The sequence below is a fragment of the Lithobates pipiens genome, unplaced genomic scaffold, assembly GCF_037356315.1.
Source record: "Lithobates pipiens isolate NorthernLeopardFrog02 unplaced genomic scaffold, aLitPip1_a1.2 Scaffold_23, whole genome shotgun sequence".
Lineage (NCBI taxonomy): Eukaryota > Metazoa > Chordata > Amphibia > Anura > Ranidae > Lithobates > Lithobates pipiens.
The window spans coordinates 317,375,722-317,391,981 of NW_027507785.1; the positions used below are offsets into that span (position 1 = coordinate 317,375,722).

At 45.1% G+C, this 16,260-nt stretch overlaps 1 protein-coding gene across 1 annotated transcript in view; it reads left to right on the top strand.

The window, feature by feature from the left end:
* KANK4 (KN motif and ankyrin repeat domains 4) overlaps positions 1-16,260 on the top strand; it is a 275,239-nt gene that overhangs the window by 184,756 nt on the left and 74,223 nt on the right. Inside the window, exons 4-5 of the mRNA XM_077450577.1 lie at positions 4,721-4,841; positions 10,740-10,937. Coding sequence (XP_077306703.1) covers positions 4,721-4,841; positions 10,740-10,937 — 319 coding nt within the window. The remainder of the gene's footprint in view (positions 1-4,720; positions 4,842-10,739; positions 10,938-16,260) is intronic.

The following is a 16,260-nucleotide window of genomic DNA, read 5'->3' on the forward strand; positions in this document are numbered from 1 at the left end:
CCATCAAACGCAGCCACTGTGCCCATCAATTGCAGCCACTGTGCCATCAAACACAGCCACCGTGCCCATCAAATGCAGCCACCGTGTCATCAAACTCAGCCACTGTGCCCATCAAATGCAGCCACTGTGCCATCAATTGCAGCCACCGTGCCATCAAACTCAGCCACTGTGCCCATCAAATGCAGTCACTGCGCCATCAAATGCAGCCACTGTGCCAGCAAACGCAGCCACTGTGCCCATCAAACGCAGCCACTGTGCCATCAAACGCAGCCACTGTGCCCATCAAACTCAGCCACTGTGCCATCAAACGCAGCCACTGTGCCATCAAACACAGCCACCGTGCCCATCAAATGCAGCCACTGTGCCATCAAACGCAGCCACTGTGCTCAATAATTGCAGCCACTGTGCCATTAAACCCAGCCACTGTGCCATCAATTGCAGCCACCATGCCATCAAACACAGCCACTGTAAAGCATCCTCAGTAAAGCAGATGAAAAGTTATTTTTAGAATGTGTGAAAATAAAACTGTCTTGTCAATGCAGAGTTAATATGGCCTTTGGACTCTTAGATTTGGTGGGGGTGCATTGTTGTTAGGTTTTTCATATATATATATATATATATATATATATATATATATATATATATATATATATATATATGAAAAACCTATATATAAACTGTACCTGATGATCCTGCTCCTCGCCTTGGTGACAAATTGGTAAAGGCAGCAGGACTCAGTTGGAGAAGCAACACATGATGTTCTAGCTCTGCCCTGCAGTGCAATCTGGGAGTTGTAGTCTCTGCAGAGCACAGGCACCAGACGGCCATGTTAAAGTCTATGTGCCTGTGCTCTGTGGGAGAACTACAATTCCCGGCATGCAATGGGGCCGCCGTTAGGGGAAGGAAGGGCTAGGACTCGGAGGACAGCGCTGCTGCTATTGGACACACAGGCAGCCTAAGCCATGCATATTAGACAGTCGGACATACTCTTATCACCCCCCTCATCCACCGCCGCGGAGCTCACTCTGTCTGCAGCTGTGTGCAGCGCGCCCGCCGCTCGCTCACCCCGCCGTTTGAGAGACACTCCACACAGCAGCAGACAGTGCAGCACAACACCTCAGAGACAAATTAGGCAATCGCTCGATGGCGAGGCCCTTCCTGTGGGCGAGGCCTAAGGCAATCGCCTAATTTGCCTAATTAAAGAGCCGCCTCTGCAGACACGAGAGTCTAAAAGACACGTACAAACCGCAGCACAATCATTTGCAGAGAAAAGCTCATTATCCATTTATCTTTTCTACACACAGCCTACCTTGAATTTCATTAACATCTCTCTTCCACAATCGGTGATGTCAGTGTGAAGTATTGATAGTTTTAGAAGACTCTTGGATGTGCATCTTGGTGACCACAACATACAGGGATAAGGGAAATGATTAACACCATGAACACACATACACCTACACAGGTTGGATTGGATGGACTAATGTCTTTATTCAACCTTACCAATTATGAAACAGTCAGTGACTACTTACCCCCCCTTACATCAGGGTCCCCAAAGAGCCCCCCCTTACATCAGGGTCCCCAGAGAGCCCCCCCCTCACATCAGGGTCCCCAGAGAGCCCCCCCTTACATCAGGGTCCTCCAGTACAGCTCTTTTGCATGAGGAAGATCTTTTATGTGGACATTCTTTCTTTAAATGATTTTTCTATCAAGATTCCTGGCTGCTCCATCGCCACTGTGGATACTTCTGCAGCTTCTGGACAGTTGACTCCTCGGCTGACCCTTGGAGGACCATTCCTAGACCCTGCCAGAATAAACATGCCGGTATCAGGGGATACTTTTTGCAACTCACTTGGTAAATAATAAGGAGCAAGGGGTCCCCACTAGCACTGACTCAGCGCATAGCTCCCAACTGTCCCTGATTTCGAGGGACTGTCCCTGATTTGGTCTGATCCATATAGTTGTATATAAAATGCACTTTTTATCTATCAAAAAGTGTTTCCCAGAGCTAAACCTTTCATCTGATTTCTAAATTGCTGCATTTGTAAATTCCAAAAGTCCAATATAAAGGGATAGTAGTGGTAAAAAAAAAGCACTTGTGTGTTTAACCAATCTTGTTTTTCTTTACAATTCTCCTTTAAGGGGGCGTGGCAAGGGGGCGTGTCCGGTGCCTGCATGCTTTTGCTGATAGGCGTCCCTCATTCCCATCTCAGAAAATTGGGAAGTATTCTCTAGGGGTGGGGGATGGGTGGACTGGTAGTCACTCCCAGAGGACATTAGTACTCTCAGTCCGGACAGTTGCCCCCACTCTGAATCCAAACCTTCCTCTGGGCACTCTGCTGGTCCTTCGGCTGAACTGCCTTCTTTATGCCTGTTTATCTAAGGAATTTTTGTTGCCACAATGTCTGAATTCATGGGAATCATTTTGATCCCTTCATTCCCCCTTCTTGCATCAGTCTTTGCTGTGGATACACGGGGGGAGGGGAGAGCTCTTTTTGAGATGTGTTGTGTACAAGTTAAAAACTGTTTATTTTTTTGCTAGAAAACTACTTCGCACCTCCAAACATTATAAATGATTTTTTCTAACACCCTAGAGAATAAAATGGCGGTTGTTGCAATACTTTCTGTCATACCGTATTTGCGCAGCGGTCTTACAAGCGCACTTCTTTTGGAAAAAATACACCTTTTAGAATTAATAAATAAGACAACGGTAAAGTTAGCCCCATTATTTTTTTTTATATTGTGAAAGATAATGCCGAGTAAATTGATACCCAACATGTCACGCTTACAAATTGCGCCCGCTCGTGGAATGGCGACATCTTTTACCCTTAAAAATCTCCATAGGCGACGTTGAAAAAATTCTATAAGTTGCATGTTTTGAGTTACAGAGGAGGTCTAGGTCTAGAATTATTGCTCTCGTTCTAACGCTTGCAGCGATACCTCACATGTGCGGTTTGAACACCGTTTTCATATGCGTAGCTCGACAGGACGTGTTTAAAAAATTTGAATTTTTTTTTTCTCATTTTTATTTTACCTTTTATTTTTTATTTTTACACTGTTCTTCAAAAAAATAAATGTGTCGCTTTTATTCCTATTACAAGGAATGTAAACATCACTTCTAATAGAAAAAAAGCATGAACACATATTTACACAAAAATGCAAAAAAAAGAAAAATGTAATTTAAAATAATTCAAACAAAAATTGCCCTTTTAATAGCTATGATATGGAGATGGGTGGGGGGCATCTTCCCCTCATTCATCTCCATACCCAGGAAGGAGAAGGATCTGATTGCCGCTTACCGTAGCCGTCAGCAGCGGCAGAGGGCACCGGAGAACGACGGGAGGGGGGGGCCCTCTCCCGCCGCAGATAAAAGTAATCTTGTGGTGAATCCCCCGCAGAGACCACTATTATCGGAAAGCGGGCCGCCGGCCGAAGAAGAGGATACCGGGGTTATGGCAGCTAGCTGCTGCCATAACCACGATATTCCCCTTCAAATTTAGGACGTACACCGGCGTGCGGTAGAGCTGCACAATTAATCGTGAAGAATTGTTATCGCGATCTTGACTAAAGTGTTTCACAATTATTTCTATGCAAAGAATTCTCTCTGCTCTTCTGAAGCCACAGACCTCAAAAGAAAGGAAGAGAAAAACTGGGCAGTCTGCCAAGAATCAAAACATTCTTTATCAGTTGAACTTAAGTATAAACATTGTAACAATTTGTTAATGGACTAGACTTGAAAAAAGTTTAACCACTTAAACACTAAACCTTTTTCATTTTTTTTTTACTTAGAACCCCCAAACATTATATATATTTTTTTTAGCAGACACCCCAGAGAATAAAATGGTGGTTGTTGCAATATATTACGTCACACTGTATTTGCGCAGCGCTCTTTTAAATGCAATTTTTTTGGAAAAAAATACTTTAATGAATTTAAAAAAAAAAAAAAAACTATCCAACAAGTTAGCCCATTTTTTTTTTTTGTATAATGTGAAAGATTTTATGTTGCAAGAATCGTGATCTTTTTAGTCTAAGCAAAAAAAAATTGTGATTCTCATTTTGGCCAGAATCGTGCAGCTCTGGCGCGCGGCGGTCTGTAAGTGGTTAAAACAGCAGTCTTTAAACCCAAAGGTCTGTGCTCTCTACAACTGCCCGAACCTGCTAAGACCTTCCTTTTTTTTTTTTTTTTTTTTTTTTTTTTTAGAGCCCATCATATACAGTGGTTACTTGGGCCCTTTATGCTGTGGGTTGGGTACTTTGACCCAATATTGGTGCTACTGTCTTGTTACATTTTTTTCTTTTTCCTTTTTTTTTTTTATTTTTTTTTTTATTGCAGTTGCCCTACTTGTATTGTGCCCAACAATTAGATTATCTCCACTTGCCTTGAAAATGACAGAACATTACACACCCACCTAGAAGACGGGAAATGTGCCTGCGGCATCCTGCGTCCTCTTGTGTTATGTGTATTCTGACAAATGTCATCCCCAGCTGTGCCGAGACGCAGCTTGCCAGCAACTTCCTTTTAGGGAAGAAAGTCACAATAGATGCAGCGAAATCAACTGCTTTTTTTTTCTGCTTAACCAAGATGAATTTAAGAAAAAAAAAACCCAATGACAAATTTGTAAATGGCCATCATGAGTTTGCCCGTTTTCTAAGATATCCATCACTCAAGTCATTAAGTTTAATTATGTCCTAATGAATTCTCTATGACTTTTTTTTTATACAGAAACGTCCCCCATAAACAGCCTGAAGTCAATTATGAAGAAGAAGACTAATAGCGGACGCTCGAGTTCAAGCGCAGAAGCTCGAGCTAAGAAGAATCTCCAGTTTGTTGGGGTCAATGGTGGGTAAGCATCAGATCGGAGACTCTCAGTAAAACTTTGTTTCCATTGATTGCATGCTAGAGGCTCAGCAAGGTAGAGAAAATTGAACGTGTCCTGAGAAGATGGCCAGACCAGACGAGCGCTATTTACAAATCTCTGCTACTTAATTGCGCAAACATTTTTTATTTTTATTTTTTTTTCTACAGGGACATTAACCACTTGAGCCACGGAAGGATTTACCAACTTCCTGGTTCTATTGACCAGGCCATTTTTTGTGAGACGGCGCTGCGTCGGTTTAAATGCACGGTTGTGCGACGCTGCACCCAAGCAAAATCGACTTCCTTTTTTTTCCCCCACAAATAGAGCTTTCTTTTGCTGTTATTTGATCACCTCTGCGTTTTTTGTTTTGTTTTGCGCTATAAACAAAAAAAAAAAGAGCGACAATTTAAAAAGAAATAAAACATGTTTTACTTTCTGCTATAAAACATTTCCAAAAAAAATAAAAAATTTAAAAAAAATGAATTTATTAATCAGTTTAGGCAGATATGTATTCTGCTATATTTTAAAAAATCGCAATAAGCGTAATATTGATTGGTTTGTGCAAATGTTATCACGTCAACAAAATAGGGCATATATTTATGGGATTTTTTATATTCTTAAAAAAAAAAAGTAGTAATGGCGGAAATCAGTTATTTTTAGCAGGATTGCGGCGAACAGATCGGACACCTAACTGACATTTTTGACACTTTTTTGGGGAACCAGTGACATTATTACAGTAATCAGTGCTAAAAATATGCACTGTTATTGTACTAATGACACTGGCAGGGAAGGGGTTAACATCAGAGGCGATCAAGGGGTTAAATGTGTTCCCTGCAGTTGTGTTCTAACTGTATGGGGGGACTGTGTGACTGGGAAAACATACCATAGCAGAAAGACATCTCTCCTGTCAGAACAGAAATCTGCCTTGTTTACACAGGTAGATCCCCGTTCTGTCACTGCAGGGAACGATTGTGAGTGGCCGGTGGACATCGAGTCTGCTGGACCTACTGATTGGCTCTCCCGCTGGCCAATGGGAGTGTGCACGCCCCCCACAAACGTGAGTTCCCGAGCCGATGTACAGCTGCGGCGATTCGCGAGATTGTGCCACCTTGCCGCAGTATAATGACGGCAGCTGGTTAACCAAACACAAATATTGAAATGGAGTGTTGACGATGAATAAAAATCATCATTTGTTTGTTTTTTTTGGGCGGCGGGGGTAATTGTTGCCTACATAGTAATTGCAGTGAAAATTACTGTAGAAAAATAATAGTTTTGGGTTACTTTTTTTTTCAATCTTTGTTTATTAAAGCAGAGTTCTATTTGTTTATAAGTTTATTAAGTCAGCAGCTACAAAAAGTATAGCTGCTGACTTTTAATAAAACAGACACTCACCTGTCCCATTGCCTAGCGATGCGGCCGCCCAAAGCATTGCGGCCTCACAGCCGGGTGGGCACTGCGCATGTGCGTGTCACGCTGCGCTCTTAGGGGCCAGGCAATCTTCTGGGACCTGTGACGTGTCCCAGAAGATTTCAGAGAGGGAGGGGGAGATCTAGGGTTAAGTGTGTGCCTGACATGTGTTTGTGTACACTATGTGAGGTGCTTTTACTAAGGGAAGTGATGGATTTTATTCCCTGCTTTGCAGGGATAGAAAATGCATGGCTTCCCCCGCGGACAGAACAGAGCTCTGCCTTGGTTACATATGCAGAGCTCCGTTCTGTGTATCACCTAGACCAGTGGTCTCCAAACTGCGGCCCGGGGGCCAGATGCCCTTTGCTTTCTTTTATGCGGCCCTTGGGGCACTATTTTTATCCACTTGTACCAGCAATGGGACATAATTCCCCCCCCCCCCCGACAAAGATGGGGCACAATTCCTCCCAAGGACACCAACAGTGGGGCCCAATGACACCAGTTATGGGGCACAATTCTTCCCAATGACAACAATGGTGGGACGCTATTTTCCCTACTGACATCAATGAGGGGGAATTGTTTATTTCTAATGACATTGGGACCTTTTCTACTCCCTATAGCCACAGTCCGGCCCCCCTTAAATCTGAAGGACAGTAAACTGGCCCTTTGTTTAGAAGGTTTGGAGATCCCTGATCTAGACCAGGGGGCCCCAAACTTTTCAGACCAAGGGCCAGTTTATTGTCTTGCAGACTTTAGGAGGGCTGGATTGTGGCCAGCGGGGGGCAGAAAATGTCCTGAGCCCAGTATCAGTGAGAATAAATATGGCCTCAGGGTTGGTGGTCAGTAGGAGTAGTAGTAGTGCCCCATTAGTAAGAGGAATAGTATTCCATCATTGGTATCAGTGAAAGAAATAGTGCCCCCTTGTTGGTGTCAGTGGGAGGAATAGTGCCCTAGGGGCCGGATAAAGGGTAGCAAAGAGCCACATCTGGCCCTCGGTCTGCAGTTTGGAGACCCCTGACCTAGACGATCAGCCGGTGCCGGCAAACATCCATTGGACATCTGTCTGCTGTCTAATCACAGCAGAGCCCTGGTGGCGTGCGCGTCCCCTACCTGGAAGTGGCAGATCACGTACTAGGTACACGATCCAGGGCAGAGCGGGCGCCCTGCCGCAGTAAAAGTACACGGGGTGGTAAAGAAGGCTGGAAAAGGGGGTTCACTTTTCATAATTCTTCAAACTTGAAAAAAATAAACATTCTAGCATAGAAAACATGATGGAAATAGTCTTCAGGGAGAAGTGGTTAAAGCTGGAGTTCTTCACAAAATGTACCCACCCAAAATGTACCCACGCATAGGCATGATTTTTGTTTTACATATAGTTTTTGGTTGGTTTATAATTCTACAAAGATTGTTTTTTTTGTTTTGTTTTTTAACTTCAGCCAGCTTTTCTGTTGATGTGATTTATAACTTCCAGCTCGGAGGACTTGGAGATGTTGTCCAGAGTGTTCTACTAATGAGCTGCCCCTCCTGATCTAATTAAATCCTGAAGTCTTGCTGTGTTCTGTACTTTTAACTAATCATGATAAATGGTGGGCATTATGGATTCTGGGGCTCTAGTTGGTATTCTATCTGAAACATTTGAACGCGTTCTGTGAATGCATCTGCAACAAGTTGATCCTTAGTATTTAGTGATGTCTACTTCGCAGGCCGGTGGCATTGTTAGGCCCGGGTCTTCTAACATGGAGACTTTCCTTGGAATTGGGGCCTGTGACTGCTTCCCATACAAAACATGTGTGGCCCGGTCCCAACTCTCCCACCTAGAGCTGTGGTTCCCAACCTCAGTCCTCAAGTACCCCTAACACGCCATGTTTGCAGGTTTTCCTATATCTTGCACAGGTGCTTTAAATCAGAGTCAATGGCTTGGTATTTTGGACAGCTATTTTATCTAAGAAAAATGGCCTGTTGTGGTGTACTTGAGGACTGAGGTTGAGAACCACTGGTCTAGAGCCCAGGGCAAACATGCCAAATTCTCCACCCCCCCCCCCCCCCCAAAGAAATATGAGCATTATGTGTCAGCAAAAGTCCCCCCCCCCAAGAAATTGAGCACCAATCTGCATGCTTACCCTCTAAACATAAATGCCCCCCCCATACAAATCTGCCCCCTGCTGAAATCCCCTTCCCAGCACGAATCTTTGCCCCCCCTCCCCCCTGTTCAAATCCTCTCATTTCCACATATGCGCCCATCACATATCCACCCCGCCCCCTAAAAAAAATGTCCCCCCTCCCTAGTACTAATCCTCTACCCCTCCAAATTCCCCTGTGAGCACAAATCCTCTCCCCCCACTCCAAATGCCCCTCCCAGCACAAATTCTCCACAATCCCCCATTCTAGCGATTGGGAACAGTGATCTCTGTCATGTCCCTGGCAGCCCAACCCCCCTACAGTTAGAATACACATAGGGAACACAGTTAACCCCTTGATCGCCCCTAGTGTTAACCCCTTGCATGCCAGTCTCATTTGTACATTGATCAGTGCATTTTTATAGAATGTAATAATGTCACTGGTCCCCAAAAAGTGTCATTTGGGGCCAGATTTGTCCGCCGCAATGTCGCTGTCCTGCTAAAAATCACAGATCGCCGCCATCACTAGTTAAAAAAAAAAGTCCCTAAATCTATCCTATAGTTTGTAGATGCGATAACTTTTGCACAAACCAATCAATATACGTCTAGTGGGATTTTTTTGACCAAAGATATGTAGAAGAATATATATCGGCCTAAACCGATGAATAAATTTGTTTATTTTATATATATATATATATATATATATATATATATATATATATATATATATATATAAATTTATATATGTATTATAGCAAAAAGTTTTTTTTTTTTTTTTTTCAAAATTTTATGCTTTTTTTTGTTTATGGCGCAAAAAATAAAAACCGCAGAGGTGATCAAACACCACCAAAAGAAAGCCCTATTTGTGGGGAAAAACAGACATACATTTTATTTGGGTACAGCATCACACGACCACGCGATTGTCCATTAAAGTGATGCAGTGCCGTATCGCAAAAAATGGCCTGGTCATGAAGGGGGAAAATCCTTCTGGAGCTGAAGTGGTTAAACACTTACCTGAGCCCAATCTAAATCCAAAACTGTGCTCGTCTGCAGCAGCTCTTCTCCCGCCACCCTCTCTTCTCTCCCTGCTTTTGTCAGTCAAAGCCTGCGAGACGTGGGGGGGGGGGGCGAGCTACGCTACGTGTGTCTATAGATGCACACAGCTCGGCTCGGGATAGAGCATGCACGTCTGCCCCCCCCCCATAGCAAACGCTTTGCTATGGGGACAGAAGGAGAAGAAGAGGAATGGAGGGCATGGGCAGGGAACCCCAGAAGAGGAGGTTCAGGGCTGCTCTGTGCAAAACCATTGCACAGAGCAAGTAAGTATAACATGTTTTTATTTAAAAAATAAATTGGACCTTTTACAATCATTTTAACATCGGAAAGGTGAAGGAAGGAGGAAGCTCTGGACACTGATCCATTTTGGGACACTGGAGATAATTATTCAGGATGTCCGCACCCATTTAGTCAGACGATGTAACATTAATCTTGACACTGGCAGACTTTTACATTATGCAATTACTGATCTGCTTCATGGCCAAAAATGTATTTTAAAGGGGATGCATTGCCTCTAAAAGACATGCACAAGGATTTTTCTTTTGATAAATATTAGAAATGGAGAAGCCATTTCTACACTTTTTTTGACACTGTTCAATTTACTGTATTTACACTTTTTCTTAATTTTTTTAAAAATTTATTTTCAGTTGTGGGAACACAATTATTTTGGTTTGCAGCCCATTTCTTTTGTTTTTTTTGTATTGGGTAGATTAGTATGGAAGTATGGAATTATAAAAAAAAATAAAAAAATACAGAATTATGACTTTGAATTTTTTTTTTTTTTTTACAGAATTGAAAGTCTGAATTGTAAGTTTTAAAATTTTTTTTTTTACAGAATTCTGAGTTTCAAAGTCAGAATTATGTAAAAAATCATAATTCTGTATTTATTTATATATATATATATATATATATATATATATATATATATATATATATATATATATATATATATATATATATATATATATAATATTATTATTTCTTTCCTCCAAAGATTAGGGAACGCTAGTTTTTTTTGATAAATAATGTTTATTATACCATGATATAAAAAGAAAGCTGTTATTACAAAATACTTACATGTGTTAATAGAGTTTTCTAATTTGTACATTTTATTTCATCAAATTCTTTATTTTGTTTTACATTTTCATTTTCACCAGTTTTACAGCAAAACTGGTGCAAATGCGGCACAATTTGTAAAAGAAAATATACAGCAGATGCAGACTGAAGACGGGAGTTTGTGGGTTTTTTTGTCTTTTTTTTTTCTAGTTGTACTTTGACTTTTAATCTGCTATGTTGCCTTTAGCTATGAAACCACGTCGAGCGAGGACTCCAGCTCCTCAGAGGAATACGGAGATGGAAATGTTGAGAAGGCTGAAATATCAACACAAGATGCTGAAAATAACAAGATGGACAATCTAGTTATTGCAGAAACAGGAGACCCAGAGGAAGAATTACAGGAACCCCCAGAGCCAGCAGGGTTAGAGACCCAGCAGCAGAGAAGGTACAATCTATATTAAGGGTTGTAGTGGGTGAAGCCTTCAGGGAACGATGGGTTTGAGGCCTGGGGTGCTTCCCCCAACTCCCCGGCTGATACATATAAAATACGTTGGGCCTGTGGCCCCGAGAGGAGATCCTCATTCAGACCTCAGCCTGTCCTCTGGAGGCTTTGCTATTGTCTACATTTACCAAGTTAAGCTGGCCATACATTATACAATTTTCTTATTCAATATCCTTTAGGGTTACCTTCAACTATGTAGTTCAAGGGCCTGGCTGACTGCATACAAATTGAAAGTGTTTAGGTGTGACCTCATATAATATGCTTTTGGTAAATTTAAAGGAAAGATGTACAAGAAAATTGTATAATGTATGGCCAGCCTTAGTCTTGTATGTCCTTTACCACCTCACCAGTGGCGTCACTAGGGTTGGTGTCACCCGGTGCGGAAAAAATTGGTGTCACCCCCCCTCCGCCAACTATAATCCCCCACTAAGTACAAATCCCCCCCATCAGTATAGATCTCCCTCAGTGCAGACCCCGCCCCATCAGTATAGATACACCCCTTCACTGCAGACCCCCTCCATCAGTATAGACACCCACTCAGTGCAGACCTCACCCCACCAGTATAGGCACCCCCCTTCAGTGCAAACCCCCCAATCAGTATATACACCCCCCATCAGTATAGACAGCCCCCTCAGTGCAGACCCCGCCCCCTCAGTATAGACACCGCTCTCAGTGCAGACCCCCCTCAGTATAGACACCCCCTTAGTGCAGACCCCCCCATCAGTATAGACACCCCCTTAGTGCAGACACCCCCACTCAGTATAGACACCCTCCCTCAGTGCAGACCCCCCTCAGTATAGAGACCCCCCTCAGTATAGACCCCTCTCAGTGCAGACCCCACCCCATTAGTATAGGTCCCCCTCTCCCCTCCCATAGCACATGTCCATCTACATATAGTAAAGTGTACAGACCTCAGAACCATGCGGATGGATATACACAGCGGTGTGTGTCTCTCCGGCTCCTCCTGTGTGGATGTAAACTGAGACGAGGAAGAGGCGACTTTGGTCCGCTCTGGTGAGGGACACCTCTGCGAGACCCAAGAGGCACAGATCAGTGTAGAGCAGCAGGCGGGGTTAGCGGTGCCGCTACCCACTGGTGTGCCTGGTATGTCCGCTCAGCCTGGTATGTCCGATCAGCTCCTACCCTCTCCACCTTTAGGCAAACCCTGAAAACTGACTTATTCAGGGAAGCTTACCCGAGCCACCCCCATCAGACCATCCCCCGCAGCTATTACCTTTTGTACCATCACCCTTTAGATTGTAAGCTCCATGAGCAGGGCCTCCTGTCCCTTTTGTATTGAACTGTATTGTACTTGTGCTGTCCCCCCTCTACATTGTAAAGCGCTAAGAAAAAAAAAAGTGCAGTAGATCGGTTTAATACGTGCTCATTTCCCCAATGGTTATCGCATTAAAAATGTTTCAAATACCTGTTGATCCTGCCAGAAATTTAGCAAGCATCTACGTTTCTGGTGTTGGCCAGCAAGGCTGGCTCAGCTGCACAAAATCCCAAGCAGTGTTGTCATCACTGAATGAGATGACTCCCGAGAGCCTTCCCAGACACTACGGGGTGGAATTATTGAAGGCAAAAAGACTGGGCACTTTGCAAGGGCACTCTTCATTTGTAATTGCTTCAGCGCTTAGTAAATGAGACAAAGCTTCACGAAAGGCAAACCCAATCGCATGCAAGGAAAGAAAAAAAAATGAATTTTTGCTTGCACATGACTGGATGATGGAAGCCAGAACAGCCCCCCCCCCCCCCTCATTTGCTAATCTCTGGGGCAATTGCACATGCAGAGTGTAAGTGCACAGTCTATTTGCCTTTGATAAATCATTCCCGATAAGTAGGCAAAGAGCTATAAGGTCTTGAGGGACAAACATGGGGCAATTGGACCTCCTGATACCTTCTCCCAGCAATAGTCCTGCAAGACGTCTGGTGCTGATGTCCCAGCCAGGGAGTAATGAAACCTGTTTCTACCTACAGGAACAAGGCAAAGCAAAAATAATGCTGAGATTTGATCTGGAGGGGATGAGGGATTTTTGGGGGTAAATTTGGTCCATATATACAAAAACTTGCCAACAGCGCTATAGCCAATTTATGACTACAGTACGGTCGTCCAGTTCTATTTTTTTTTTTAATTATATCATTTTTATTGAAATAAGTTTTTACAATTTAAAAGAGAAAAACCTACAAAACAATTCATCTAAAAAAAAAAAGAGCCCCACCTATTGACGTTCCCTCCCAGAACTGCACCCCCTGCTCGCCCACTGCGGCGCACGCCTGGTACAATCTGTGATCCTTAGGACACAGCTGATCACAGTTTGGGGTAAAGGGCCAATCACAGCGACCCTTTACCATAATCGGCTCTGTCCAATCACAGCTGATCACGATGTAAACACACTTGCTGGTTATCGGCATTCCTTTCTTCACACTGTCAGAGCGTGAGGAGAAGAGAGCCGGTAATTGGCAAGTGTTGAAAGAGGACATCTACACTGATAATCAGTGCAGCCCCAATACTGCCCATCAGTGCTGCCTATCAGTGCGGTTATCAACCAGGCTGACAGCGTCTGTAAAGAGAGTGGAATGCGGACCTCGTGCCCAAGCGGGATGTTGACCAAAGGAGCTGCCACCCTACAATTTCCCTCCTTGTCAGGAACCTTTCCCTACCTCTAGTACTGTCCCTGACAGGTGGGGTACCAGTCCCTACTCTACCAACTCGCAAATACATTGCCAAACTTCGGAACCAGAGCCTTGAGATGCCCAAGATAGCTGCCAGAGTCACATGGGGTGGCGGCATCCTACTGGATCGCTTCCCCAGTGACCCAGGGAACTAGGGTTGCACTTTTTCAAACTGAATACAAGTACCGATACTTTTTTCCAAGTACTCGCCGATACCGATTACTGATACTTTTTTTTTAATGTCATGACAGTGGCACTAATATGCAGCACTAATGATGCGTGGAGGACTGTGTCAGTAGTTTTTTATTATTTTTTACAATTTCTTTTTTTTACAATGCTTTGTTTTGTTTTGTTTTTGGGGGTGGGGGGGGGGGGGGGGGATTGGAAGGCGTCAGTGTGTTTTTTATTTTATTTTTTATTATTTTTACAATGTAACCTTTTAAATATTTATTGCAATTCCTTTTTTTATTTATTTATTTTTAAATCAGTCCTGTCTGGGGGCTTTGGTGACATTTCCCTTTTGAGACAGAGAAAGGGACTCAGGACACAGATTCCCCAGTCCCTTTCTCTATAGCCTCAGCTGCACTGGAGATGAATGGACAGGAGACAGAGGCTCATCTCCATTCATAAATGGAAGCATCGTAAACATAGTTTACGATGCTCAGCTATGAATGTTCATTTGGAAAAGGAAGGAGCCGGTAAATGACAGATTTACCGGCTCCTTCCTCTGCTCTCCATCCTGACAGATCGAGGACAAAGGGGGCGGAGGAGCATGGAGGGGGGACGGGAGCGGAGGAGCATGGAGGGGGGACGGGAGTGAAGGACCATGGAGGGGGGACGGGAGCGGAGGACCGTGGAGGGGGGACGGGAGCGGAGGACCGTGGAGGGGGGACGGGAGCGGAGGACCGTGGAGGGGGGACGGGAGCGGAGGACCGTGGAGGGGGGACGGGAGTGGAGGACCGTGGAGGGGGGACGGGAGTGGAGGACCATGGAGGGGGGGCGGGAGTGGAGGACCATGGAGGGGGGGCGGGAGTGGAGGACCATGGAGGGGGGGCGGGAGTGGAGGACCATGGAGGCGGAACGGGAGCGGAGCGTGCGGAGGCAGGACGGGAGCGGAGCGTGCGTAGGTGGGACGGGAGCGGAGCGTGCGGAGGCAGGACGGGAGAGGAGCGTGCGGAGGCGGGGCGGGAGCGCAGCGTGCGGAGGCGAGACGGGAGCGGAGCGTGTGGAGGCGGGACGGGAGCGAAGCGTGTGGAGGCGGGACAGGAGCAGAGCATGCGGAGGCGGGACGCGTGTGGAACGCGGAGTGAGGACGGGAGCGTAGCACGCAGAGGGGGGATGGGAGCGGAGCGTGCGGAGGGGGGCGGGAGCAGAGAGCGCGGAGGGGGGACAGGAGCGGAGCGTGCAAAGGGGGGGAGGGAGTGCACAGAAGGGGGACGGGAGCGGAAATCATGGAGGAGGGGCGGGAGCGCGCGGAGGGGGGGGCGAGAGCGGAGCGCGCAGAGGGGGCACAGGAGCGAAGTGTGCGGAGGGGGGAAGGGAGCGACGTGCACAGATGGGGGACCAGTGGAGCCTGGAGGACACAGAGAGGGACTGGAGGAGGATACGGGGACAGTCGGGGGTGAATGGTGCAGTGGTAGGGGGAGTTACAAGCACCAATCTCGCTGTATAAATTTTGATAAAGCAGCTGATAGCTGCGGGAGGGAAAGAAGGAGATGCGTCTGTCAAATGCTTTATAGAAATCTATACAGAGAGATCGGTGCTTGTAACTCCCCCCACCAATCACCCATGACTGCCCAGGTATCGGGTAAAGTATCGGTGCATTTGCCCCAGTACAAGTACTCCGGGACCGATACTAGTATCGGTATCGGTGCAACCCTACAGGGAACCATAGCGGGAACCATGTTCCTCTTGACTACCTGTTGAGCTATGGGGCTGCTGTGGCTGAGCGCCACCTGCAGTGAAGAAAGCAGACTACACCTGCCTACAAACACACTAATGCTGGTTACCTTCATTAAAACATAGTCGTATCCCAGTGTATGCTGACATGGATCGTGCAAATTACATTTCTGCTTATGTAGAGAAGAAAAAACATGTGTAGTCAATATCTGTACATGAAAAGACTTCCCCATTGCATTTTTCACCTAGAGGCACGAGCCTTATGGAAAATCCGGCCCATATAACTGCAGTAGCAATGTGACCCCCGGGTATTATCTTATCCTTTGCTGTAGAGGAAATTGCGATCCGGACTTCAGGAACATCCGTGATGCTCCAAAAGTTGCTCAACAGTAATTCCCTTAAACCCTGAAGACCGACAATCTAGCATTTTAGATGTTTGTATAAATGTTCTCATCGCACAGCCCTCCAATCAGCATTCAGGGGCCCAGCAATGACTGCCCTCACCTCCTGCTGCTGAAGACCTGACTGTTCAGCAGATATTTTAGAGTCTCGGAGTTGGGTTGGGTTCCAGGGTCTCTTCTGAATGGAATTTTCTTTTGTCTTCATGTTTCAGAAGATGTCTTCTTGTTCTTGTAAAGCCATGAACTGACATTTTTAGTATTTATTTCAAATTTTCTGCTTTTGCATAATC